Genomic DNA, 26,555 nt, shown 5'->3' with positions numbered 1-26,555 from the left:
TTACTCTTTCACATACATTGTAATTTATTCTTTCACCATTTGGACAAAGTTATAAGCAGACACAATATATGATGAACAGCATACATGTGAACACAGTCAGTTCTTACTGATTGGTTCCTCACAGCGAGAGTACTGTACATAACCACCTTTTAAAAGAAAACGAGAGGGAGCACTGATTTCGGCTCCTATTGAATACATTCAGACAGAACCACTTTGGTCCAGAAAGGGGAGTGACCCAAGCCGCTGGCCTCAGAAACATACATAGTTATGGTCAAAGCTTGAAATACATGTACTCGTTTGAAATAAAATTAGCAATATATACTATGACAAAACATATATACTCTACTGATAATAATTTTACTCAAGGTGCATAACGTTCCTTTGTTACTGAGTCAGTATCTGGGAATTTCTCCTGCCCTGGAAAATGAGAAAAACAGTGTAAATCCACCTTTTGGGCAACAGTAGCGCCAGTGTGTGAACGCAGCCAGCTCAGTTCTGAGTAATGGATATCTGCCTCCTCTATTACAATCCTTAGCAGACGCTGATGAAAATGGCCTGAAACTGACTCAACGTGTTAATGTCAATGCACAGGGCTTTTACCCAGACGACAAACCGGCTAATGTCTCGCTCTAATTTAGCTCTGAAACTACAAAATGACACTGAGTCGCTTCCATAATGAAATGCGTAGCTGTACTTATGCCTTTATATAGGCATGACTTGTGGGAACGTCATGTGGTGCCGTACTGTATATGTTAGAGGGGGACTCATAACAGCCGCTGTGCTCTGTGGGAACACAGATGTTTAACTGGCCGCAGCTGATGATTCATCCAACATCCACAAATGTGGATTACTGAAACTATACCCATTTATACCCACCAGGAAAGAATGTACATATCCAAGTACAATATCAACAAGAATCCAATAAATCACCTGTTTAACACATATATCTATTTATATACATCATTTAACAATTTTAAATTAACATTGTACAAATAGTCATACATACAAAGCCAGTTTGAGTTAATTCAGGCAAAAGCTTGGGCAGCTTTCTGATGGAGGATTCCTACCTTTAAAAAGAAAGCAATATATAAAAAAGAAAATGTACCGCTGTAAAATGTAGCTTTCTTTGCCATTAGAGGTTTTGTTCTGCTTTCAGAGGACAGAGTTTTGTTCTATTTGTCTGAATATTAAACACTGTAGAGTAACGGCATGCATCATTAACACAAGCTTTCAGATTTCCTGGCATTTGCACATGGGATTATACAGTGCACTGCATAACTAACACAACTTAACAAATATGCAAAATCATCATGAAACTTTATTTAGACTTTAAAAAAACACCTTTGTGCAAGAGTTGACGTGTTCCTTTGAGTCCCAGTGGTGGAGTCATACTTTATGCATGCGTGGCTTCACAGTTAACGTCTGTTTGCCGTGTATTTTTAATCCTTGATCTGAGTGCACGCTTTGTCAGCTGTCGGCTTTGAGTGGGCTACCGTGTAGAACTTCATATAAATAAGGCCAGGGCGTATGAGTAAGACAACATCTTGATAGCAAGAGGGGGGGGGGGGGGGGGGCTAATTTAAAGGCACAGAACTGCAATTATTTCCTTTGAAAACACAACTGGCATAAAAACAGTCACAACTCTACAATCGGCTCCAAGGTATAAAAAAAAAAAACATACTTCTTAAAACACTTAATTGAACAATGATCAGGTAAACATATTTAAAACTGGCCCCATGGCGTCTCTTTACCTCTTTAAATGTCTATATATAGCCAGGAATTAGCTAGCGAGAGCAGCTGCCAATTGCCAATGTGCTCTGAATGGGGTCTGTGGTCCACTTAAGCTTCATCCAGCAGAATTTTTCTTCTTTTTCTGTACATTTTCATCAAAGTCGTCGCGGACAAGAAACCATTTACAGATAACGGAGCGAAGCGGGGGAAAAGAAGGAGGGGAAAAAAAAACTTTGTTCCCTAAAATCTTGTTTTAAATGATTTGTTTGGTCTTTTTTGTGTCGGCAGTTCAATGTCCAGTTTTTCTTAAGCCGCCTGTACCGCAGAACACACATTTGATACACAGCACAAAGTACAGCAGCGGCTCGAGCTATGACCCTGTTTCTTTTCTTCTTTTTTTGTTTTGTTGCAATTTGAGGTTGACGTGTTTTATTCTTTTGTCATTATTTCACATGGCTTATCTGCCTTGAAACGCCGGATTGCTTCAAAGCGCAGCAGTTAATTCTGCCGTCCGACAAACATCTACAGGAATCCATTCGCGAGGCCCAAAGCACAGAAGACTCCTCAGCGTGGGAGTCTGCCGCGTTGTCCTCCGGTCTCCGTGGCTGTGGAGAGGGCTGAGGGCCCCGCTTGGCGTTCCAGGCGACATCCTTCTTCAGACAAGGGCCCACTTCAGCAAACTAACAGCTCTTCACAGCCACCCGGAGCAGCGCGTCGGACGAGAGGCCCGAGGCTGCTTTCCTCATAAAGTTCACGTTCCCGCCACCTCTCACAGGTGGCTCTCCACGTTCTCCCTCTGACCCTCGTAGCGCTGCGCCTTGTCCGTGAGGCTGACGTCCTCCAGCAGGGCGCAGTTGCTGACGGTTCCCTCGTGAGTAGGCGAGGCGCACTGACTCGCCCCTTTGCCGCTGGCCGCGCCGTTGTCGCATCCGGCCACGAGCATGCGCGTCTCCTCGGGGCTGCAGATGGGGGACGAGCTTTTGCCGATGTCTGGGAGATGAGGCAGCCGGGAGACGTGGTTCAGCAGGCTGGCTGTCTTGGTGTTGTGCGTGTTGCTGTAGGTGTGGCGGTACTCCTCCTCGATGTTCCTACCGAGCTTCCAGCGCTTCCACTTCTTCAGGATCTCGGACTGCACCTGAAGGACGGGCGGAGACGAAAGCCAAACGTCGTTAATGTGATTACTGGGGGGAAAGTCTCGCTTTTTGTGAAGATGCTTTTGTCGCAAAAAAACAAAAAGACTCACTTCCTTGTTGACGAAGCAGTACAAGATGGCCACCAAGAGTCCCTGTGGAGACAAGCAACACTGAGTCAGTCCCCGATCATGAACTCATGACGGCTACAATATTCACTCACACATTACTTTAACTATTTAATGTGTTGCCATGCAACACTTGACACAATGACAGCCGAGCGTTTTTGCTGTTAATTTGGTGTAGTGTGAATTATGACTTCTTTATTTAATTAGCTGTAGTAGCAGTAGCAGCTTTTTTCCCCCTGTGTGGTCCCCAATGTCGATACTGAATCCTCTCATCAATTGGGATCATTTAAATAGAGGATTTGGATTTGGTCACCTGGAAGGAGGAGAAAAAAAGGTCGCTGAAGAGCTTGGTGAGACGCAGGGAGATGGTGGCCTTTGTGGACTCGTCCGTGACGAAGATGAAGACCACCTGATGGATGCCCAGCAGAGGAATCAGGGTTAGAGTCGACTTGGCCAACCTGAGATGGACGGGAAGGAGAGACGAGGGGAGAAGAAGGAGAAAGTGAGTGAAGGGAATTTTCTGATGGGGAAAAAACAAAACCGTTCACTTTTGAACTCACCTGAATTTGTAATCTGTGTATCGCATTTGGTGCGCTCGAAGTTTCGACACAAGGATTTTGATGATGTGGATGAAGATAAGGAAGTTGATCTGAAAAAGACGGAGACATGTGGTGTTCACATTAATCCTGTCATTGCATAAATAAAGGTTTTCTGTGCAAAGCTTTTGAAAATGTGTCTTTCGGAATATTTGGCCTCCGCGAGTTTGTATAGTTTGGAAATTTTGTTTATGCTGCATTGAAAAATTACATTTGAAAAATTCAACAGCGCCGTGTTTCTCCAGAAGCAAATCCACATACCTCCACGTACTGTATATACAAAGAAAGAAAAACGTAAAAATCACAACTAAAAAAACCCACATTGTTTGCTCTTTCTCGCTATTGATATTAAAGTGCAGTGATATCAGGGAACCTTTTCATAGCAGCTGACATTTGAACAAACGGCAGGAGTCCCTCTAATGAAAATCACTCATGATGTGACCTTTACAATTAAGATGTTACTGTTAATTTGGGGAAAGTAAAAAGGACATAACGTACACACAGTGCGTCCATATGTTCGAGCATTTTGTAATTGCTTGTTAAAAACGTTTTGCTTTATTCAGTAAAAGGATCAAATGTGAAAATCCTTCTTGACTCCGAATAAGACAAATGCGTACCACTTACAAATGTGTGGTAGAAGTGCAGCTTTCTCCATCTCATCATCCATCAAAATTAGAAGAATGCTGTGGATTTGACTATTGCAAATACTTTATTTCCATACCCTGCAATGCGTACAATATCCAACTTGTCAAATGTTGCTGCTTGGTCAGTGACCCTGAGCTTCATCCATGTACCCCTGCAGCATCTTTATTGGATGGGTCAGGGAGGGCATGTCAGGTTGCGCTGGTTTACATGCATAGAGACTGTTTCAAAATGCCACTAGGAAGTTGGGTTCAGGCAACAAAACCACTTAGGCTGAGGGAATGAGCGCGATGGCTGTTGAATAACTAATGACTCACATCGCTGCCAAGTGACTAACCGGCGAGTGATGCGACAAAATGTCAACGCATGCTTTTAGTTTCAGACGGGATCTCCTGCACCAAAGTCCCGTGTTTGTTTGAACCACTCAACCATTCAAAACCGAACCGTCTGACAATAACTACACCACATGTTCTTGCAGATGCATACACATGCACCTTGGTGGGTTCAAGGTAAAAAGGGAAACACTGGAATGGGAAGCAGCCCCCCCCCCCCCTCCCCCACCCACCGCCGTCCCTGCGGCAACTCAAACACAGGAATTCCTGTGAGATACAGGCCACTTAGTAGGAAGATTAATGCATGGAACATTCCTGGATGTCTGCGTAGCTGGGCTGACATTAGGACATATCACACTCATACAGAAGTTCAGCAGAGGACACCTTCTAACGAAGGCCTGGCCACAGCATAGATAAGGGTCAAAAGTCTTATTTCTCTAATCCAAAAACCTTTGACTCTTAGGATGTTCTCCAGATGTTCGGCCTAAAGCAGACACTGACTTTTACATTTCAGGAATAAATGAGGTGTCAAATATGAAATAGTGTATGAATGGGGAAAAAACCCAAAATGATTTTAGAGTGAATGCACTTTTCTTTGTCATTGCAAGAATACATAGAAAAACCTGTATGACACTTTGGATTCAATTTAGTTATCGCCATACGATAATGAGAAAAGAGTGGATGTAATGGTTTAATAATACAGAGAGCAAGGAAGGAACAATTACCACAACTGCCAACAGTATCGGGGAGCGGATGATCCACCAATAATTCATGTTTATATTCTGGCCCCAGCACCTAAAATAAAATCACAGAAGAAAGCTCAGTGTAGACAATTGGAAACACCTCACATGCTTTCAAACAGGGCCCCCTCTGAAACACGCGGCACTACCCTGTTCCACAAAATACAAAGCTTCCCTCCACCTGCTGATGAAGAGTGACGGCACCATGGTGGGATTTTAAAACTTTACATAACATCAAACTGTGTTGGCGGTTTAGAAAGTGGCGGTTTAAGAGTGCACGCCAGATCCTAAGTCACGGTACATGAAATATTAAAGCGATTCCAACACTGCTGTTTTGACGCTGTTTCCTGCAGAAGATGGGGAAAAATGCTTGAGTGAAAAGTTCAGGTGCAGCCAACTCCTCATGTGGTAATTCAGGGTTAAATTGGCCGCAAGTTGGTGAGTATAAACATTCAAATGTTTAAGAGAAAGACCGGCTGCCGGATTTCTTTCCGTCAACACAGGGGAGCAAAATGTTTGGCAGGTTCCGATGGCAGCCACACATGGAAGGAGTTATTGAACAGAGAGAGGAAGTATTGTGGGAACTTACTCTTGATTTTCATATAGGTATTTAGCCATCACCCAGGGCACAAGGAATATTAACGGGGTACCTGTGAAGAAATGAGAGCCGTCCGAATTCAAAACAGCCATTTATATATTTAATCATATATTTAATATATCAGCTCTCTTTTAATTTCCCCCCATGCACAACTCATGTGATGCATAACCTTTCACTCTCCTAACCCCAAGCTCACCCCAGCCAATGCACAGGTAGATTTTGAAGTAGTTCCTCTCCGTAAACACAGTGATGACCAGGAGGTTGTGGAGGTAGATGCCTTCCACCAGCAGCCAGTAGCTGTTGGCCATGATGCTGTACTGCATCATCACCATGGCGATGCGACAGTTAACCGCTGTCTGAAAGACAGGAGGCAGGTTTATTCCATAAATCAATGAAATATCAAGCAATCTGATGCAAAGCATTTTTGAGTAAGAGAGAGATGAATGAGTGCTGCTGCAGATGGGAGCCCCTTCTGCCGCCAGGATGCAGACTTTTTGCCAACGGCCATGAGATTGCAGCAACTTTAGCTGCCTGTGGCAGCTGTAAGCTCCCGACACTAACGCAACCACGTGGTTCACCCCCCCCCTCCCCTTTACGAATAATTAGCTGCTTAAATTCCCTTGTATGTCCGTTAGCCTTTTCAAAAGAGTATCAAAGGCATTATTAAAGGCATTATCAGCATACCGTTATACACATTTATTATCATAGCTGCACAAATCCAGGCCATTATGTATGTAGCCTACATCTTTGTTGGACCTTATGTAGTATTATTATATACATTACCTGTTGGTCCTGCATTCACCTCACCTTCTCACTTTCCCTGTTTTATGTCACTACAACACCTCAGATCCAGTTTTTTTTCTTTACTTCCCTGCCTTTGTGAATCGGGTTATTTTTTGGTGCTATTTAAATACCATCACCTCATATTGTCTGTCTGTGCATTTGGGGCCTCCCTGTCTGTCCTGTACTTGGTGTTGGATAACCACTGACCTCATTGTTTACCAGCAGCTCCACTGGAGGCATAGATGCCTGAGGAAAGCCCTGCTCTTGGTCACTGCTGAGGTCCTGCGACGTGATGTTGGCCTCCAACAGAGCGTCTTTGATGAGGATAGACAGGGCTCGCAGGATGAAGGAGGCAAACAGATTCATGTGGATGTTGTTCCTCATGCAGTGCAGTTTCCTGTTGAATGAAATGCTATAATTGTCTCTAATTGTCTCAGTAATGACTCTTCTTTTGCCAAATTATCCCCAGATAAACTGAATTGCAATTCAACGTTCTATTTGTAGTGATGAGAGGTTAAGATTTAGGGATAAATGGTTATTCACTCGCTTACCCTATTTTGGATGAGGAGATATTTCAAATATGAATTTGAAGGCAACAACTAGTTATCACAAAGATGGGAAACAACAGCACCTTTTTAAAGCTGACAAATTGTTCTATATTTGTTAAGAAAGCAGGAGAATTTACTTCTTTCATCAGAAGACTGCAGGATTTGCAGGATGTTTCATAGACAAGAAATAAATGTAATTTTACACTGTGATGTAATGTTGAATGGTGAGAGCCTGACTTGCTGTGCCCAGTATAAGCTACTGGGTCCTTGTATTGAATGAGCAGACGTGTATGTTGTATAAATCATTTGATTCAACTCCACCACTGAGCAAAGAAGTATATTTCACCAGATTTCTACCTAATGCATTTAATTGTTCTATCCACTGTCATGCTTTAATCCATATTTTTTATTATTCAAACCAAAAATCTGTATTACCTGAAGAATATGAGGATGCCAAGCGCCAACACCAAAGCCACCAGCGATAAGGAATAGCCCACAGTGTACATGACCCGGATATGGCCATAGTACTGCTGTAAATGAAAAGGCAAACAAACACATAGACTTTGGATTTGTTTCTTTTATTTCAGAACGGAAGTTGCAGTTTTAGTGGTAACATTGAATCTAATATTTGATCTTTAAATGATTTAATGGGAAATACATTGTATATATATTCATATTATCATTACTTTTCTGTAGACAATAACTAACACTGGAGAGCTATTTCTTACCAGACTTGGATCATTAGAGTCACACTCGCTGGTGTTCTTCATTGTCACCCACTGGCCGTTGGCGTCACACTCCTGATACACCATGCCGTGTTGAACTGCACACAGACACACGCAGGTTTCAAGTCCCGTCATTTTGGATACTTCAAAGTGCACCTGCAGCAACGATGCAGTGCAGCGTGTACCCGCTGGCCGTCGAGTCTCTTACCTTTATTGTACCACGGCAGATACCAAGGACACGACACACTGACGGTGGTGTTCGGGAGTCCATCGGGCCAACAGGCGTACTTGTCAAACTCCCGCTCGCACACGAGGCCTGGGAATAAAATAATAATAATAATAATAAACCTTGAAATATGGGCCATTTTTTTCATCCAATCAAAGCAGTTTGTCTCTGTCGATGGCCTCGAGATCGTCGTGGAATAATATCTTTGAAGTGAGGGCCAACATCTGTACACATCGTGGTCTTTCATCAGTCCTCCATCAATCACATGACCTCCTGCTTTAACACACTCCTCATCTTTTCATCACAGACAACTAGCGCATGTAAAGGTGGATGTTCAGCTCCTGCTAATTCACCGTTGCCATAATGGGATGACTGGACTGGTGTATCGGGGTGAACGGGGACGTGTCGTGTGATTTTATGCGATTCCACGAGCTCACAGGTTGTAACTGAAGGGCGTGCAGTTGAATGCTGCTGATGGGTGGGAGCTGGAGCCAGAAAGCAGAGAACGTCGGGCAGCAAATTGAAGCAGGGGAAGCAAATTGTCCCGGGACAGTGCAACCAAACTATTACCAGCTGCTCGGCATAAGATAACAATCAGTTCATGCAGGTTTTAACGTAAAACATGAGCTCCAGCATTTCTAGCTCACCGCTGCTTGGCGGGTCTCGACTGTTGTTGCGGTCACACTCCTCCATGTACAACTTCCAACTCTCCTTCAGCTTATCCAGAGAAGCAGCAGGAGACACCTAAGGAGACGGTGGTGCGACAAAACCGTCCAGTTACACAAAGGGCACTTGTTATTGTGCATTAATTCAGTGTTCTCACACACAAACCATGAAGACAAAGCAGGTGCACTAAGGGAATTTACAATCATTTGTTTCACGTCACTTCATATATACAGTAGCTGTAAACATCCCATTCTAAAAGTGTCCCACTCTAATGCGTTGTGGTCATTTATGGAGGGGCTGATCACCACACTGTAATACTGGTGTGATTAACATCGACAAGGACAGAGTGTTTGTTTAGGCTTCCACACTACAACTCTGTGGCATGTTTGAGAAAGGCCGCGGAGCTAAAGCAACAACACCCACCCCCGCGCAGCAAAGGCCAATGACTAATGGCAGCACCCGGACTGACGTGGGGGCCGTTTATCTCTGGGATAAATCGGCCTGTATGTGCTGACTTACCTCAATGCTGCAGGAGACAATGAGCAGTGCCGAAAAGAGAAACAGCCGTGACATCCCTTGTTCCTGCTGTCGGTGCTGGGAGGGGATACTGCAGGACGGGGAAGGGTTTTCACCTCATAAGGGGGGTGGGGGGGGGGGGTTATCTACGCTCGCCACACTGCCTGGATGACACAGAGACGTGCAGTCAAAGTTCATACACACCACTTATTAACTTGGCTGCAATGAAACAAGAGGAACAAAATTGGGAAGGTTTGGGTCATGATTACAACAATATTTGAGGGCCGAAGTGGACTCTGAACTAGTACCAGAACATCAAACACGTGGCGAAAATGGCGTTTGTTCCATCAATAAGACAGCTGTGGCTCCCATGCAGGAAGTCACAGTCGGCTGCTGTCCACCTTCATTGTAACGGCCGCCAGAGTTTGATTGAGCGAGTGTCGGCGTGTGCCAGAGGTCACTCACCTGCGTATCGACCGATGCCTCAAACTCCCCCCCGAGAGATTTAGTTTGAAGCCGGAGAACAGAAGGAAATCTGAAACGTTTCTGCAAAAAACACCTTGACCATAGAAACATTTTTGGCTAAAACGTTTCAAATTCCATTCTGTTCTAGTCTCGTGGCAGCAAGGGGAGAAGGGGGGGGGGGGGGGGGGGTCAATGAGTTTGTCATTTGTTTTTACTAGACGTATTGCTCAAGTGATAAGAGTACAATGTGTCGTGACAGATGGACAGTGTGTCAAACAGTGTATTAAACAAAGCCTCGGTTCAGTTCTTCAGCATTTTGACTGAATGTCATCTTCCAGTCACAATGTAAATATCCCTCCTATATATTACAAAGCTCTACTGGGATGCACACTTTAGATATTATCCAATTCAGAGAGCCATACTTTCTAAATGAATGACCACAGGACGCAGTCAGCGTTAGCTCCTAGTACAGACTGAAGGATTTCCCCGGGGCGCCTCGTGGATCAGAGCTACTCTTGTCTGGTCTGTCATCAGGTCAGCACCTGTCCAGCTGAGGTTACAGCACTGTCGCTTTGCCCTTAACAAAATCTGACGTGTTGAGGTCACAACAACAGTCTCAAATGCCATCACACCTAACGTACGAGTTTTACACCAACTGGAGCGGCTGGAAACAAAGACGCATCTCTGCTATGAGATGTCGGCTTGGATTTGTAAACTCCAACATCCACTAATGCTCATTATTAACCCTAATGGCATTTTTAAAAAGGTAGGCATGTGTTGAGGCTGACAGACATGTGGCGGTATCACGGTTCTCCGTGGGTTTGCCTCCTCTTGCTCGCTCTCTCGCTCTCTCTCTTCCCCTTACAACATCTGGAGGCTAATTTCCCAACAAACCAGTCCACCTGCACCACTTTCTGCAGCGTTGCAGCAAGTAGGAGGAATGATTAACTAAACTCAGTCCCTAACCCTTAAAACAGAGAGGTTATTTCAAAATAAGAGTGCAAGGCAGAGAAAAAAACAAAAACCTTAGTATGTCCGTAAAGTTATAGCTGTGGACATTTACCACAATGGTAAAGTCTTAATCATGGTTTATTTTCATATAAAAGTCTCTTTAAGTGAAGCACTGCTACAATTAGCTGACAGTCCGATTTAAGACCCGTCTGTATTCTCACTCCTTGGCCCACTTATCAGCATCCTACGAATATTCACGTCTTGCACAACACGTGTGGAAGTTTTCTGCTTTGATTCATTCATGTATTTGCATAGTTTTAGATGCCCCAAGGCTGAACACAAAGTGAGTCTTTTCCTGATGTGAACATGGCAAAAGAAAACAACAAAAGAGCCAGAACATAAGAGGATTTTATAAAGGTACCCCCCCCCTTCCGCCCCCCGAGGACATATGCTCATAAATCTCTTGAGCGTAATCTGTGCAGATTTGTCACATACAAATCTGCACAGATTACGCTCTGTAATCTGTGCAGGGGGGGGGGGGGTGTTCTGGGGTATCCTGTGTAGACTTTCGTTGTTCTTTTATTTTTTCACAGTCGGATCAGCGGTTTGAGATGCAAAACTGGCATTTGATTTACGAGAAGATGCTTACAAGCAACCGATTAGCCGTGCTAAAAACAAGCTACATTGAATTTTGCATCTCTTACTCTCCACACGGGCCGTTTAACATTGCATGCAAAGCAGAACCCTTCCAAACGCAGTACTTCTCTGACTAGAGGCGGGACCACAAATGGAAACCCAGAGCGCTTTCATTACCAAAATCCTTCAATATGCAGAATCTTTTCAGTGGGATTATAGCTGGAGTGGAACTAAAGGGCCTGAAGGTGTGAGGCCACTTGAGCGCGTATATCCTGCGTTATGCCACGAGGGTCGACACCGCTGGGCTCCCGCTGAGCTGTGAATTGCTCTTCCCGCAGTAGATCCGGACATATTAAAGTCTCTTCTCCAACGTTAGCTCTCTGTTCCAGGGTTTACTATTGTTGTCCATGTGATTTAAGAGGTGGAAGCTGAGGGCTGGATGGAGGAGCCGGAGGGAATTTCCAGGCAGTTTAACTATTTTTCCTTTGATGTCTTTTGAAGCCAAAATGTTTTACCTCTTCGTGGGGATGTGTGAAAAATTGAAACTGAAATACTAAATACCCATTGCTCCCATTAATTCCAAGGACAGACCGCGATTCGTTTGATTAGCGCCTCGCTGTTTATTTCTATTTGGGCACAAAAAAAACAAGTGACGATCTCAAACGAATGACGCAAATTCTCTGAATGTCCCAAACAACAAAATGCTCTTTGTTCAAGTGCACAACGGATGGCTCAATACAATGGGCATGAACAATTACTGCTGTTTGGTCCAGAGTACTTACCTATCATTTGATTTCACTGTCTGACAAATAGAATTACAATAGGAGAGGATGCGTGCATGATTTCGGTTTGAAGGGGAGCGGCAAGGATTAACAACAAACCTCTTGGAAAACACAATTACCGGCCAGTTCACAAAATGTCCCCAAGCAGCAATTGACCATGCAGCCTTCCCTGATGCAGAGGTGCTAGTGACAGTGAGGAAAAAATCCTGCCGCATCACCCATCTTACACAACTGCCCTCTCCTTTAACGAGGCCTCCGTGCATTTATTCTCACAGCATTCACTCATCTAACTTTGTTTGTGGAATTTGTAGAGAGAGTTCGACCGAACAGATGAAGCCCGACTCCAAAAGTGCTTTTTGTATTCTTCCCGCTTCCCTTTCTTTGACTTAATAAGCCACTCGTACCTCAGGGCTGCAGATGTTACACTGAGCAGAAACAGTGCTGAGTGAGCGGCTCACTATCTGGTAACAAGGTGAAGCAAAGTTCAGAGGAGGACGATCATCGTGCTGTTATATGTTCTGCCATTTGGGTGCTGCGGGGAAGAGGGTGCACTACTCGGACTGGATAGCACTCTAATCCATTTCTGTGTTAAATGATCAACTTCAGCTATTTGCCCGTAAAAGTAAAGGATAATGTTATGTGCTGAAAACTCACTTTGGTCCTGACTCAGTCTCGGTTTCTCTCTCTTTCTGTGAGATGTTTCAGATTGAATCCGAATGGATCAACAATACTTTGCATTTCAGCGTTTTTTTGTTTGTTTTTCCACTTTTACTTCAGAAAGCTGCATCGTAGTGGTAAGATATACCTCACGTCTCAAGTCTACATAATCCAGGTCGTAACTGGGATTGATGTTCCATGATAAAATATTTTCTTCGTAACCATGTAACCGCATGCTCACCATGCCAGTAGCCTTATTTGGTCCTTTGGTCCTGTATGATGGATTCAATCGTCCAGTCGGTAAACGCCTCACTCAGCTAAATAGTGTTTTGAAAATGCTCGTTGTTCTCCTTTTAGGTGTTTGCTAAAGTGTTCCTTACTTTGCTAATTGATTCTTTGACTGGACCGAGTTGTTTGTACATGCATGCGTTCTGGACGTGTGCTCAAAAGTCAAAGGGATATTGTACCATATATGTAAAAGATGAATGTTGTAGGAGGAAGTTTGTTGAAGCGTCAACACTTATCATTCGATTATGCAAACACTCAAATAGATGTTCTTAAAATATGCAAAGTGTTTTCAAGGATGTCACCAGAAGAATCTTCATGGTTTTCAGTTATTTCAATGTCCAAAACGATACTAAAATGATCCAAAAAGTACTCTATGAAATAATACGATTTGTACAAACACAGTGATTCACTAATTGTTAGTAGACCACGTGAGAAAAAACAACGTTAAGCACAAAAGCGCACATGGTTTCTCCCGCCGTGTGTGGCTGACCTCTGACCTGCTCGAAACGTCTGTCACTGACCCCGTTTGAATGTGGAGCAGCCCAGTGTGACTCATCTGCGTCCGGCAGCTGGATGCGCCGAGCCTCTTCTGCGCGCTGGCTCACGTATTCGGCCCGTCGGATACGTGTGGGCGGTGGAAAATGACAGATGATTGTATAACATTTGAGATGTACCTGTACAGTGGGAGTGTGTCCGGGGCTTTTCTTTGTTGTGCATGCATGCGGTAGGTGTTGGACGCGGGTTTCATACACTCTTTGATGAGGTGTGTTGGACCTTTTGATCTGTGCCTGCTGTGAAGAAACAACAGCCCTACAGGGAGCCTTTGACTATCTGTTACCATGTTTACCATCCTGCTCTGTTTGTACAGTTTCATACAGAGTTGCGCGGATCCCAGATTTACTTGCAGTAATCGTCACTGGCAGAGAAAGGAGCCCACATTAGACTTTTAAGGTTTAGGGTTAAAGAAACGGTTTGTCCTGAAGATAATTTGGCTGCTATAAGCGTTTTGCAGATACATTGCCGTAGAGACTAGCTGTTGAAAATAAGACTGAGGTAGTTTAGCCGGTGAGATCTAACAATGCAGTACTTGGTGGTGGCAAGTGATGTGATAAAATGATGTGACTCAGGATCCTTTTTCACAGCGGACACATGAATAAAGACATCCACGCGATTGCGTCACGGTCAGGGATAATCGCTTGGGATAAACGGTGAGAACGATTATGTCTACTTATGTACGGACGTGAGGGGAGGCTTTTATCCACGAGACAAAAAATGGCACTAATGGGGAAACTGATTGATGGATGATAAGGTTGCAAAAGCATTAAATGCAATGTCTTCATCCTGTTGCTAATCTCTCAGGGTTCATGCTGGCATGTTGGCATTGTGGTATATTTGGGAAATTTAACAACAAATGCTACCGCAGGGCCATTTTGTTGTGCAAGATTAAACATTTTGTCTTCAAGCTACTTACCTTTAATAATATAACAAAAGGCTTTGAGTTCCAACATGACTTCTCTTTCCTGCACTGACACTGAACAGCATTGCATAGCTTTAATAAGGGCTGATGTTTAGGGACGGGGCCGCCGTGTGACAAACAAACATTGCTATCAGAACCGCATGGTAAACCAGCATAATTGATTCCGATGGGGACAGGGGACATCTGTCTCTGGGAATTAAACAAATACAGATTTAAAAAAAAGAAAAAACAGCCTTTCACTGTCCCAGGATACAGTTTGTCCCCAAAGAATGAAATCTGACTTGGCAGAGTCACAAAGCAGATCTAAACTTCAAAGAGACATGTGGACACTAATGAGACTGGTCCTGATACATGTACCGATAGACTGATGGGACCGAAAGGAGGCTCTAGAACAAAACCAACAATAGAGAGGATAGAAATAAAGAGAGAAGGAAGAACCTGTTATTTAAAGTGTAATATGTTGAGAGGAGGAATTGGCAAAGCCCTCGGTAATGTTAAATGTTAATAAGGTAACTACAAATAGACATAACTGAAAACATAACAAAGGAGAAGCTGCAGAAAAAGAGGTCAGAGACTCCTTAATGGAAACACAAACATTTGAAAAGAGGTTATTATTCTTCAACACCATCAGCTCGGGTAAAAAAGGGTCGAGTGAACAATAAAGCCAGCCAGTACAGATAACGGCTTCGTAGGTTTCTTCTCATTTCCATGTCGAAAACAGTTCTTTTTTTAACAGCAAACGCCACATCTCCTCTTGTGCGACAGGAAAGAGAGACTTTACTTTACTTTACTTAAGCTTTTAAGCGACATACGTTACAGGGGTCGTTAATCAAGTTTAATCACCACTGTTATAGAAAGTCTGCTTGTGTTATTTGTTTTTATTGTTATCACCAAATCGTCTGAGGGGACCATAGCGAACAATGAATGTACAACGAGTGTGTGTAGCCTCAGTCTGCTGTTTGCCTGAACTGTATCTGCTATAAGATCGTCACACTGCATGACAAATTGCTTGGATACAGTTTCAGCGATACGTGTTGATATGCGCACGTTGTGGCTCTAGATCAGTGGTCCCCAAACTAAGGCCCGCGGGCCTGATACGGCCAGATACCAGAGACGCATTATGATTTTTTTTATCAGTTTGGCCACGCAAATCCTAGGCTAGCCGCTGTCAAATAGAACGGAATGATGGAGAAAAGGTTAGGTAAGAGACAAATTGATTCAGAATGCAGCGTATTTAACCTGCAGTCGTCAAACGATTGTTTTTTTGTTCAATGCAAAGAAAAGGCCGTTTGTCTCGTCTGTCAAGAGGCGGTGGCGGCATTCCAAGAATACAAAGACAAGTATGATAACCAGAGAGGGTTATTTGGTTATTATTTATCTCAATAATAGTGTTATTATTTATTTCCTGACTTTTTTTTCTGTGAAGATCCCGGAAAGGCTTATTAATATTTAGTTATGTGTGGCTTTTGGGCACCCCTGCGATCGTCACACTTTTTCTGTTACAAACTAACCCCGGCCCCCATCAGAGAAAGGAAAGGTTTCTTGCCCTCACAGGAAAAAGTTTGTGGACCCCTGCTCTGGATGTGGATGTGGAATCAATTGCCTTCTGAGCTACATTCATTTCTCCCCACTGTGAAACAAAAAGTGTAGATTGTGGCAATTTGTCTTTACTCCACTTGGCTGCGACCTGCTCCCGCCCATCCTCCCCTCCATCGGCTGTGTTATCTCACTCCATTTCCCCCTCGTAGCATCCGTATCGCCCCTTGATCTACATTAACTCGATTCCCCTCAGCCTCTCGGCGGCGAAAAGCGAAGAGACTTCTCCGTCTTCTCCGTTGTACACACGTTACGCTCAGCCGACTCTCTCAACGCACCCACGCAAACACAGACTCACACTTGTGCCATCGTTGTGTTAACATCGCTTCAAGTGCTCCGTGATACTCCCGAAATAGTTTTGGCTCGCCAGAGGTGTCTCGTGTTCTTTCTTTTTTTATGTCATGCATACTAAGTTGTTGTTTTGTTGTTGTCTCCAGGTGCCTGTTAGGCACAAAACAAACTGTAAGAGGCTTTGTGCATTTAATCTTAAAAGAGGCGTCTCGGTCGGGCAGCTGTGCGCTTTAGTTATCGTCCGAGCTGCAGGGAGGCACAAACAGCCCTTAAGTTTGCCGTATTGTCCCGCGAAGAGCTGCGTGTTCACCCTTTGTGAATGAATTAACCACACAAACAGAGAGCGACCATGTTGGACTGTATGTTGTCAGTCAACTAACACGTACGGCGTTCTCATGGCTCAGGTCGGCAAGCCGTGGTGCAGCTCACTAGTTAACACGCCCTGCGTCCCATCGCGGCAGGAGAACCGCGACATGAGCTGCGCAGCATCGAAATCTTCAGGCATCCGTAGGAAAAGATGCTGCGATGCCAACAACGTATTAATATCGCACGCAAGAGCGAGCGCGGGGGACCGCATGCGGCTCTGGTTGTGTTAAATGAAATGTAGGTCAACGACGTTCCCTCTGTATCCTCTTTATGTTTCATCCAGGGGTTTGTGTGCTGCTGTAATACAGCCATGCCACTTGAATATGTAACTATTTAATATAAACTATGACCTAGTTAGTAGGTCGTCAATAAACCATTACTAATTTTGGGGATTATTTATTGAGTCTGTAAAACATCAAAACATGTATTTTTAAATTCCCATAGCGATGCCTTCAAGTGTCTTGTTCAATCCGACAGGTCCAAATTCCAAACATATTTAGTTTACTATCACTAAAAAGTGATAGTAAATCTCGAGTAAATAAAAAAACTTAATGAAACAAACAAATTAAACATTTAACAACAACAACATATGAAACAATCTACGTAACTTATTTTTTCTGAAATAAAGTAACAGATAAAAATAGAAGTGATGAATGGGAAAAGTACAGCAGCACTGTTAAAAACATGTAGGTGGTTTGGTAATGCGGGTAACGTAATCAGCAAACGGAGACTAATTAGGCAGTCAAATACAACCACACACACACACACATACACACTCGCGCGCTCACACATTGTTCATCCATCCTCATGAGTATTGTTAACTGAACACACTCACTCCCACTAACCCAACTTGCTACGACTCTTTGACGAAGACGCGATGAGTCACGCGCAGCACAACTTTGAGCGCGTCGCTCTGTCGCAGAATGTTTAACACAGCTTCTCTGGTCGGTGATGCCGAGATAACCAAACACGCTATAAAAGGGCGTTAGCCGAAGGGTCGGAGGCCGCCTTGAGCTCTCGAATGACCCTCGGCAGTTGAAGACGGGTCTGCGGGGAGCTCGAATGATACCACATAGCGGCACTGTGCTGGTGTGCGCTGAACGGCTCAGCTAATGGCAGCCGTTTGGAGGATGGGAGGAGATTTGACAGGAAAGAGACGTGGAGGCGGCAGGCGCGAACCACCGTTCAGCCACGGTCAGGTGAGACTGTAGGTAGCACGTGTAGCTGGTAGGCTAAAAGTGAAACATGCATGAATGGCTTCCTCCTGTAAAAGTTTTTTTGTTGTTGTTGTAAGAGGCACTTTTGTACAGCGAGAGGCTATTTCCCTTTTTGTTGACAGCCCTCAACAAGGTGTGTGTGTGTCTAAGTGTGTGTGTACACAGCATGTGGAGGCCCACGTCCCGCCCCTCGGGCTCAAAAATACACTGACATCAGCGGCCTCTGTGGTGACGCATGTGGGAGGACATGTTGTTTTCCTACTCAACAAACAATCACCGCCAAGGAAAACTGAAGAAAAAAAGCTTCATTCATTGAAAGTTAACACAGAGAAAAACGCTCCTCTGGAAAACATTATTCAGACGCTGTCTGCGATTTGAATCCCTTCATTTACATCCAGCCCTCTTTCCAGACCGCTAACCTGTCGCCGCACTAATCATAAGCAGCGCTGCAGCTTTGTTGACTCCTGGATTCAGTTCAGGACATTTGGACTTTTTCTTTTACTCCAAGTTCACCAAAGATGTTGAAATGTTTGAAGTTTTAAACCTACTTCATAAAGACAGCTGGTACCAAGTCTTGTCTGTATACATTTTTGTGTCTGATTTCAACCTCACCCGTGTTTCATTAGATAATTAGTTCCTTGTCTGATGCTTTCTTTGTTTCAGTAGTTTTCTTTTTTCCTTTTTAGATGCCCTGTCTCCTCGTGACATACTGGTTTGTCGGCAGCTGAGATTCTGCTTTTGTAATTAATACTAGTATAATTGTTTAATTGATTAAAATATTATGCACGAGTGTCTTTTGCAAAATGTCCTATGAGACTGTTAAGGATTTTCATATCACACACGGCAATTCTAGAGTTTCATTACCGGTATCTCATATTAATATTTAATGTCACACAACGTGTGAGTAGCACAAAAAACAAAAGGTTTTATCTCCCACTAGTGGGAATAATCTCCACCACTACTGTGAATACTTCATGCTGCACAGCTCACAGCGCATAAACTACACACTCGTACTGCTTGTTTTAAAATTCACACACGCTGCTCTGCCTATCCACAGCTCATGTGTTTCTACTCACATCTTCTCCTTAAAGCTGGAGGAACAAGCCAAGACTCCTCCTGTGGTGTCATCATTTTAAACAAGCACAGCTTCTGCTCGAGGTCTGACGCTCAGTTGGAAAGCAAAACCTGTAATAAATAGTCTAAAGTCACGGTTTAGTGGAAGGGTTGTTTAGCTTTTCGGATTATTTGAAGTGTTGAAAACGTACTCATGTGTAATGAGCTTTGCTTTACTATTGTGGTTGTTTGAGATCACGGTTGTGATCAGACATTTTGCGGTCGGATCCCCCAAACTATGTAGCAATTACCTTTGTCAGACTATTACTACTACTATTTGTTTTTCTGTGCGACAGTTTTATTTATAAAATACACAAGGAAATTAAAAATTGTTTTTTTATTACCCAAAGTACTATGTTTCCGTTTTTCCTCTTTGGTTTATTTTACTGGATGCATTTGTCGCTTGAGGACCTAATAAAAGCAAACCATCACAACACTACTTGTCAATGTCTGGGGACATAAAGTCCGAAAGAGAATCAGGATCTGGTCTTTTCTCTGTATTAATAATGTAAATCACTAATCTCAAAACAATGTACTTTATCAACATTTTTTTATATATTTATACAAATTTGCTTACAATCTTCATTCCTGTGAAGCCTCGCGGAAATATCGCTGTTTTTGCTGTCAATGCTCGATGAAGGATTAAACACATTCCAATTATTGGACAGACGCACCTTAATATTCATCAACCATGTAATAATTTTACCACACAATAGCAAAGATCACAAAAATCAACAAGGAACTGCATAGAAAAGAAAAAAGTTCACCCTATGCAAGCGGTGGACCAGAATTTACATCCCATCGGTGACCGGAGGAGGCGTTGTCATGGGGACGCCATGCGGCCCAAAGCCCACGGCAACGGCAGCGGTGCAACAGTTTGCAGTTGAGCAGCTGATGAGAGAAAGCTGCCGCTGTTTGCGCCCTTGATTGCGATAATAGGCCGTGCTGGGGAGCTGGGAGGAGCTACACTTGACCCTCGACACACTCACACACATGTTGTAAGAGAGGAGGGGTTATTTTTAGTGCCGCACACTGTGGATTTGAGCAAACACAAAATGGCTCAATACCGTTACCTCCTCCGGGGTTACAAAGCAGTTGAGAGAAAAGCAAAAACCTTTTTGTTGCCTTTAATCTTCCTCTGCTGCTATTGATTTCCGTGCGCTTACATCTCTGTGCTCCGGTCTGCGCACTTGGTGGAAATGTTTCTGCAGACGCCGGAGAGGTATTTGCTTCCCACAAGAGCAGCAGGTTAAGTGAGCGTGAACACGAACACGACCCCATTTCTAACTCTCAAATCCGAGGCACAACTTGACCAGCAATGACCCGGGGAAAAAAAAGCCCCGTGCCTTGTTCAGTCAACACACTGCAGCCTGTAGGTCGGTCATTAGTGAGTAATCAGCCGCATTGAGCCTGATTGTGTGATTCATCTTAGAGCACGAGACAGCACAGTTGATGTGTTTCCGTCTTCACAACCCACTGGCTGCATGCGCTCCGGCCGACATGACGAGCCCTCTCAGATAATTCCAGTCGCGACCTTCAGATACGAGGTGGATAACTCAGTCCGATCGCCGAAACATTGTCTTTGATTGAGTTTACTGTAATAGGCAGGATGATGGTCTGTAGAGGGAAATTTACCAGGGACCCCAGTAAGTAATGTTAAGCGTTAACATATGTGAGGGAGCACAGACGTTGTAGTAGTTCACATGCATCGGGCTGAAGTATCAAATACCTCTCTCCACTCTCAGTGCCGCGCTTTGTTCATTTTAAAAAGATTAACGCTGCTGACAGTTAACATATAGTATTTCAAGATGCTTACCATATTTCCTAATCAAGTTATAAGTCGCTGATTTAAATCATGAAATCCGAGCTGACTTGAGGTCACTCATAAGAAAGACGGTGTCTTGTTTCACTCCGACGTCATTTAACACCGGCTATAAAATCCCACTTCTGTCAGCTCTGTGTGTATCAAGATTTAAATTAATTAATCCCGGGAAATCTTAAATCGTGAGGAAATCGTTAGGTGGGCGTGAATTTTTGTATTTTGGCTGAAAATTTGGGAGGTCTAATGTTTGTGTGGAGCGGACGCGAGTGACCCGGCTGCAGACGGTATTTGTTGCTTTTTGTTAGGACCTTCTGTGATTTTGAGCACTTGTTCTTCTGTGGGAAATGCAAGGTTTTAAGCACTTTGTGTCCTGCCAGATTTTTGACGTTGAGGGCCAGAAGCCCATTAGTAACGTTACATAATAAGCTATATGATAAGCTACATAATAAGCTATATAATAAGCTATTATATGTCTCGTATATAGACATATAATATATAATAAGTGTCACAGTCAGTCTAACGCTAAGATACAAACACATGTTTCGACAACTGTCAAAAAATACTGTTGTTCTCTTTAAAAAAGTAATGCAAGACTGCTTCAGTGTCATTTTATCTACATATACATCAATTTGGGCAACATAATTGTGATTTCTTTATAAATAATAGTGCATGTTGCATTGCTGACAAATATTGTGCAAATGTAATGATCATACTGTGAAATGCGAGAAAGGGCATTGCTTGCCACAAACCACAGAAACTCATACTCTGTCACAGCTAATGAAAAAACAGAATGAGTAATTATTAACAATACCAACAATAATAGCGAGAGGGTATTGATTTTTAAATAATGGGTAAATGAGTCTGTGCACTTTCATTAACTGTGGCAGCTCCGTGGGCGTCACGTCTGGGACGCTATAATCCCCCAAGGATTCCTTGTGGAATCTTCTTGAACAGATTGAGTAAAGACGAGATTTGGATGTATCGGTTGCTGGCTGAGGGCCAACGGGGACGTGCTGACTCTTGTCCTATGACCTATTATCAAACCAACATGAATGGATGCAACGGGTTTCTCCAAATCATTGCGTCTCTGTTTTTCACCTTGTTTATGAACTGACATATCGCAGGGGGGGTTTTTGTGTTCATTGTGTGGTTAAGGGGAATGACGAACGACGCAATGTTTTTTTTTGGTGAGACACACACAAACACCTTTTCGCTGCTTTTTGTGAACAAAACCCTTTTAAGCGGCACCGCAGAAACAAACAACCTTGTCCGCCATGCGCAGACGTTTGTCTCTGTTTGATTAATCTTGTCGTTTTTTTCCACTTTTAGAGCTGGCGGCATCCAAACATTGTCCGGATTTGTTCACAGGGGCAGGAAGGTAAGCCCCTGGCAGCCACCCAGACCCAAGTGAGTGATGGAATGCGTTGCACTTTATATCTGATTCCTGAGAAGGAGAGGCAGCGGACGCTGAACCGGCACGCCGCTCAGAGCACACAGCTGTGACCTGACGTGTCTTTTCTAATGTATTTAACTAAAAGGCGTCCGCTGTTTACGTGTTTTTCTGTTTCAAGTGCATTTGTTGCTGAATAAAAAGTAATTTGATTTCCCCCCCAGAGGTAAAGAGCTCCTTACGGGAAGCGGTTCATGAGAGGAACTGACAGTGCTGGCACATTGTTGGGTGTGATTTAATAAACTCTTAACTTATCAGTTTAACCCGGCACGCGCCTGAAATTTGGACCCCAAATCGCCAAACCGTGTCCTGAAGCAACAAGGGAGTCGATTTCTATTCAATAAACGGTAAATGTTTCCTGCCGCCAACAGGAGGGCATTGGTTCTGATCGGATTTAGTGTAGAATGTGGATGACCATGTACAGCACATGCGTGTGTCTGTATGAGGGTGTGAAGGGAAGTAGTCTAAAAGTAGACTTCAAGTGTTTTGACCAACATCATCTGATCCAAGGTCAAACTCTACCAGACACAAGAGGAAATAACTCCCCCTGAAGTCAGAATGTCGGCCCCCATAGAAAAATAAGATGCACGCGTCCTCTCGGGGTGATGACTTTGCCGCGTGTCATTGCGTGTTGTCATCTGTTTACCTCGTACCAACGCGTGCGCATACAGTGATGAGGCTGATTACAGGCCCGCAAAGGTGTCGCGAGGCGAACGGCCTACGAGGCAGAGTGGAGCCCAGCGGCGGCGTCCGCACCGGGCCCTTATCGCCACTCCGCAGCGATCCAGAGTGACAGCTCTTTGCAGTGGGAGCTATTCTCGGCCCTCCCGGGTCCGTCGCAGGGGTCTGTTTGTGCCGGAGCTTTTAGAGCAGCACAGGACGCCCGCTGTCACTCGACGGCTGCCGGCAGCCCCGTCCAACCTGTCCTCCGCACCGCCACAGGCCGCCACCCGGCTGCAGATCTCCCGATTCTCTCTCTCTCTTTCTCTCTCTTTCCCCTCTTTTTTGTTTTCTATCCTTATGGCTTGTTCTTTGCTAGCTCCCCAGTAGAATGGAGCGCAGAAAGAAACACAAAGAGCCATTGTGTGTTTCTCTCTTTTCTCGTCCATCAGCTCGTCGGACGGCTCATACTCGAGAAACCACAAAGGGCAGCGAGACATCAGAGATCCGTCCTCTCCTCCGTGCGTTCACATCTCTTAAACTTCAATCTAGATGGATGCTACATGTTATGCAAAGCACCATCCCGGACAAACCAATGGCATCTCAACAAGATGTACCATGTACGCAAGTTCAGGGAGTCATTGATCTCTGTCATGTGCTCTCTTCATCTTTGATTTATTCCTCACTGGACGTCTTTACCGTATTTCTTCAGTAGCCACAGAGCTGATTGTTTACAGCCCGGATAAGTCTGGTCTCTGCGACTCAGCGAGCAACAGATCAAAGACGTGGAGGACGAGCACGAGTCTGTGGACGAGGAGAGCCTCAAAGTGCTCAAGTGGTATACCGGTTTACAGATTCTTTCTTTAAGACTTCAACATTAGTTTCTTTAAAGGCTCAACGTATAACCAACTGACAAATTGATTGTTCCTTTCCCCTTCATCATGTGAGACAAACGGTATGTAAGTCAACTATTACTCATGTCTTTGGCCTACTGCTGAGATAACATACAGATCTTTGAGACCCTAACCCCTCAGACAAAGCAAACGTCCGCAACTTAGCGCGTGTGTGTGTGTGTGTGTGTACCTTATATTTGGTATGTTTGGGGAGAGAAATTCTGAACAAGAATAGTTTTCCAGCCACATTCGCACCTCAATGGTAAATCACAGCTGAGATTACGCTTTATGATACCGATGCTGCTTTGCTCAAGGGGCAAAATTGCATTGTCAGAGTGAGCAAAGGAGAGGTGAGTCATTTGAATGTGAATATAAATGCATCTTTTCTCACATGAACTGTGTGGGGAATAGATGCATATAGCACTCAAAGGGTTGGAGGTCAGAAAGCACTCACTGCTATCAGTTTTAGCACCTCACAGTCTGTGCCACCTCACAGTCCCGGGCCATTTATCTGGCGAGTCTTTTCGAATGCACATTGTGCTGCATGCATATGAGGCTCAAATGAAAAAATGCTACCGCTATCTCCAAATCAGCACAGCTATCCACATGCATAATGGAACTAATAGTTCCCCCTGCTAAATGAAGTATCACTTAGAGGACAGAGGATTGCTTCATGCATCACAAAGCTGCACTGATGTGTATTTTGTATGCATTAAAGCACCTGCGATGTCCAATAATGTTTACGAATGACCATTAAAGATGCCATACTGCAAGGCATCCCTCATTCATGGAGTACATCGGCTGAGGCTTCTGCAGGAAGCGTGGATCCCCCGACAGCACTGCAACAGATGTGCGGGGTGGTAATACCTATGTTTCTTTAGCTGTGTGTGTTAGAGGTGTTTATCTAGCAATAGCCAGCTGTATTTAAGTCGGAATACAAGTTACACAAGGGAGTAAGATATGTTCTCTCGCTTTGCTTGAAGCTGCCTAAGTGGCTCTAATTAGGATCAAAATGAGTTCTGGACCATTGACTCCCACGACAATTCATTTATATGTTTTTGTTACATAATGTGGAGACTGGTGCACAATTAGACACATTTTCCTAATGCACAGTACAGGATGCATGTTTGAAAGCTCTTAGAATAGCAACGTCCATTGTGAAATAAATGTATGAACAAGAAATGTAAACATGTATTATATATATATATATATATATATATATATATATATATATATATATGTTTATGGCTTTACTATATTTGATAAGTATGTGTGAGGACAGAATATTATTTTTTGTTTTTTAAAACATGCTTCATTTTTTCTTTCAATTTGTGTTGGATTCATTTAACTGAGCCAATGTCGTCTGCAGAGAGCAAAACACTTTCACACAGAATTAACTGCAACAACCACACACCTTTGACAGCATGCAGAGTAATTTAAAATAAGGGTTCTTTGTATTTGTACACTAGTATTCCCTGCATCCGTGTTGCTTCTCATTAATCCGCCACAATATACAGTTTTGTTTTGATTGTATGCAGCAAAAACCTATTTTGTAACTAAAATAGTTTGAGAGACTGTGCAGTATTTGTGATCATGCAGTTCCTGTGATGTCAACGTATCAAACCGTGCATCGTGCAAATGTAGATGCAGTTGACATGAACTCAACTCACGTTACAGCGCAACGTGTGTTTGGCAGACGGAGCTGCTTCTGATAACAGCTATTTGAACAGTAGCGATAGTCCCACTAACTGCAGCTGCTGGAAGTCTGATTCCAGAAATTAAACCGTCCCGACATGTGAGGAAAAAACGTGACCGAAAAAAAGTCGTTTAAATTGCACTCCGAAAGAAACATTTGCACGCTAAATAATATGAAAAAGCAGCGATATTGTTTTAAAAAGTTAGTCATATTTCATTTCTTTTTAAATATCATCAGATTAAATATTTGTAAAATTTACCGTTGGCAGCCCCGGATTCCGCTGATGTCTCCAATGTGTAGTGTTCATCCTCTGGGCAGCATCTGGCAGACAATATTTCCTCCCACTTCAGGAGACTCCGCTTTAATCCAACTTTCAAAATAAACTAACGCGTGCGTGTTAGTCCTCCGTCCTGTCCGGCGGCGAAGACCCTAACTCTCTTTTTTTGTTTTTTTTGTTGTTTTACCTTTCAAATAAAAGGTCTTGGAAGGGTAATTCAATTGAAAGAGTTACACGTCTGGTCGTGGTTGACACGAGCTCCGCGCTGCTGTGTGACGTCACAGGGATGGGTGGTCGTTGGGGGGGAGTGAGAAGGGGGGGCGGGGGGGGGGGGGGGGGGACCAGAACGGAGACCCCTCGTGCATACGCGTGTTCGTGTGTGTGTTGCACATATTGACCGATTTGTCACCATCATGATGTGTCGTAAACAAGCCAAATAGGACTTCAGCCCCAATGAGGGTAAACGTGTTAAATCACACCGCGTGTTGGACACATTACAAGCTGTATGCAAATGTGTCTTAAATATGCTAATCAAGTCCCGCGTTTTAAATAAGGGA

The 26,555-nt window shown here is 43.8% G+C and overlaps 1 protein-coding gene across 1 annotated transcript; it reads right to left on the bottom strand.

The window, feature by feature from the left end:
* gcgra (glucagon receptor a) lies at positions 1 to 26,273 on the bottom strand. The gene is made up of 14 exons (XM_040191853.2): positions 25,981 to 26,273; positions 9,365 to 9,525; positions 8,827 to 8,923; positions 8,162 to 8,269; positions 7,957 to 8,051; positions 7,664 to 7,758; positions 6,888 to 7,077; positions 6,094 to 6,253; positions 5,889 to 5,949; positions 5,285 to 5,354; positions 3,550 to 3,638; positions 3,303 to 3,447; positions 2,975 to 3,016; positions 1 to 2,866 (listed from the first exon to the last, which is right to left on the bottom strand). The coding sequence occupies exons 2-14, from the start codon at positions 9,416 to 9,418 to the stop codon at positions 2,501 to 2,503; spliced, it is 1,572 nt and encodes a 523-aa protein (XP_040047787.1). The 5' UTR covers positions 9,419 to 9,525; positions 25,981 to 26,273; the 3' UTR covers positions 1 to 2,500.
* Positions 26,274 to 26,555: the final 282 nt, after the last annotated feature.

This window comes from Gasterosteus aculeatus, chromosome 11 (genome assembly GCF_964276395.1).
Source record: "Gasterosteus aculeatus chromosome 11, fGasAcu3.hap1.1, whole genome shotgun sequence".
Lineage (NCBI taxonomy): Eukaryota > Metazoa > Chordata > Actinopteri > Perciformes > Gasterosteidae > Gasterosteus > Gasterosteus aculeatus.
Note: the sequence above shows the minus strand (reverse complement) of the source record. Positions and strands in the feature narration are given on the sequence as shown.

Excerpts from the sequence above, each read along its gene's own strand:
- gcgra (XM_040191853.2), bottom strand. The coding sequence starts at position 9,418 with ATGTCACGGCTGTTTCTCTTTTCGGCACTGCTCATTGTCTCCTGCAGC. Across the intron at positions 6,254-6,887 it reads AGCTGCTGGTAAACAATGAG|ACAGCGGTTAACTGTCGCAT; the intron begins GTCAGTGGTTAT and ends CCTGTCTTTCAG. Across the intron at positions 5,950-6,093 it reads CTACCTGTGCATTGGCTGGG|GTACCCCGTTAATATTCCTT; the intron begins GTGAGCTTGGGG and ends ATTTCTTCACAG.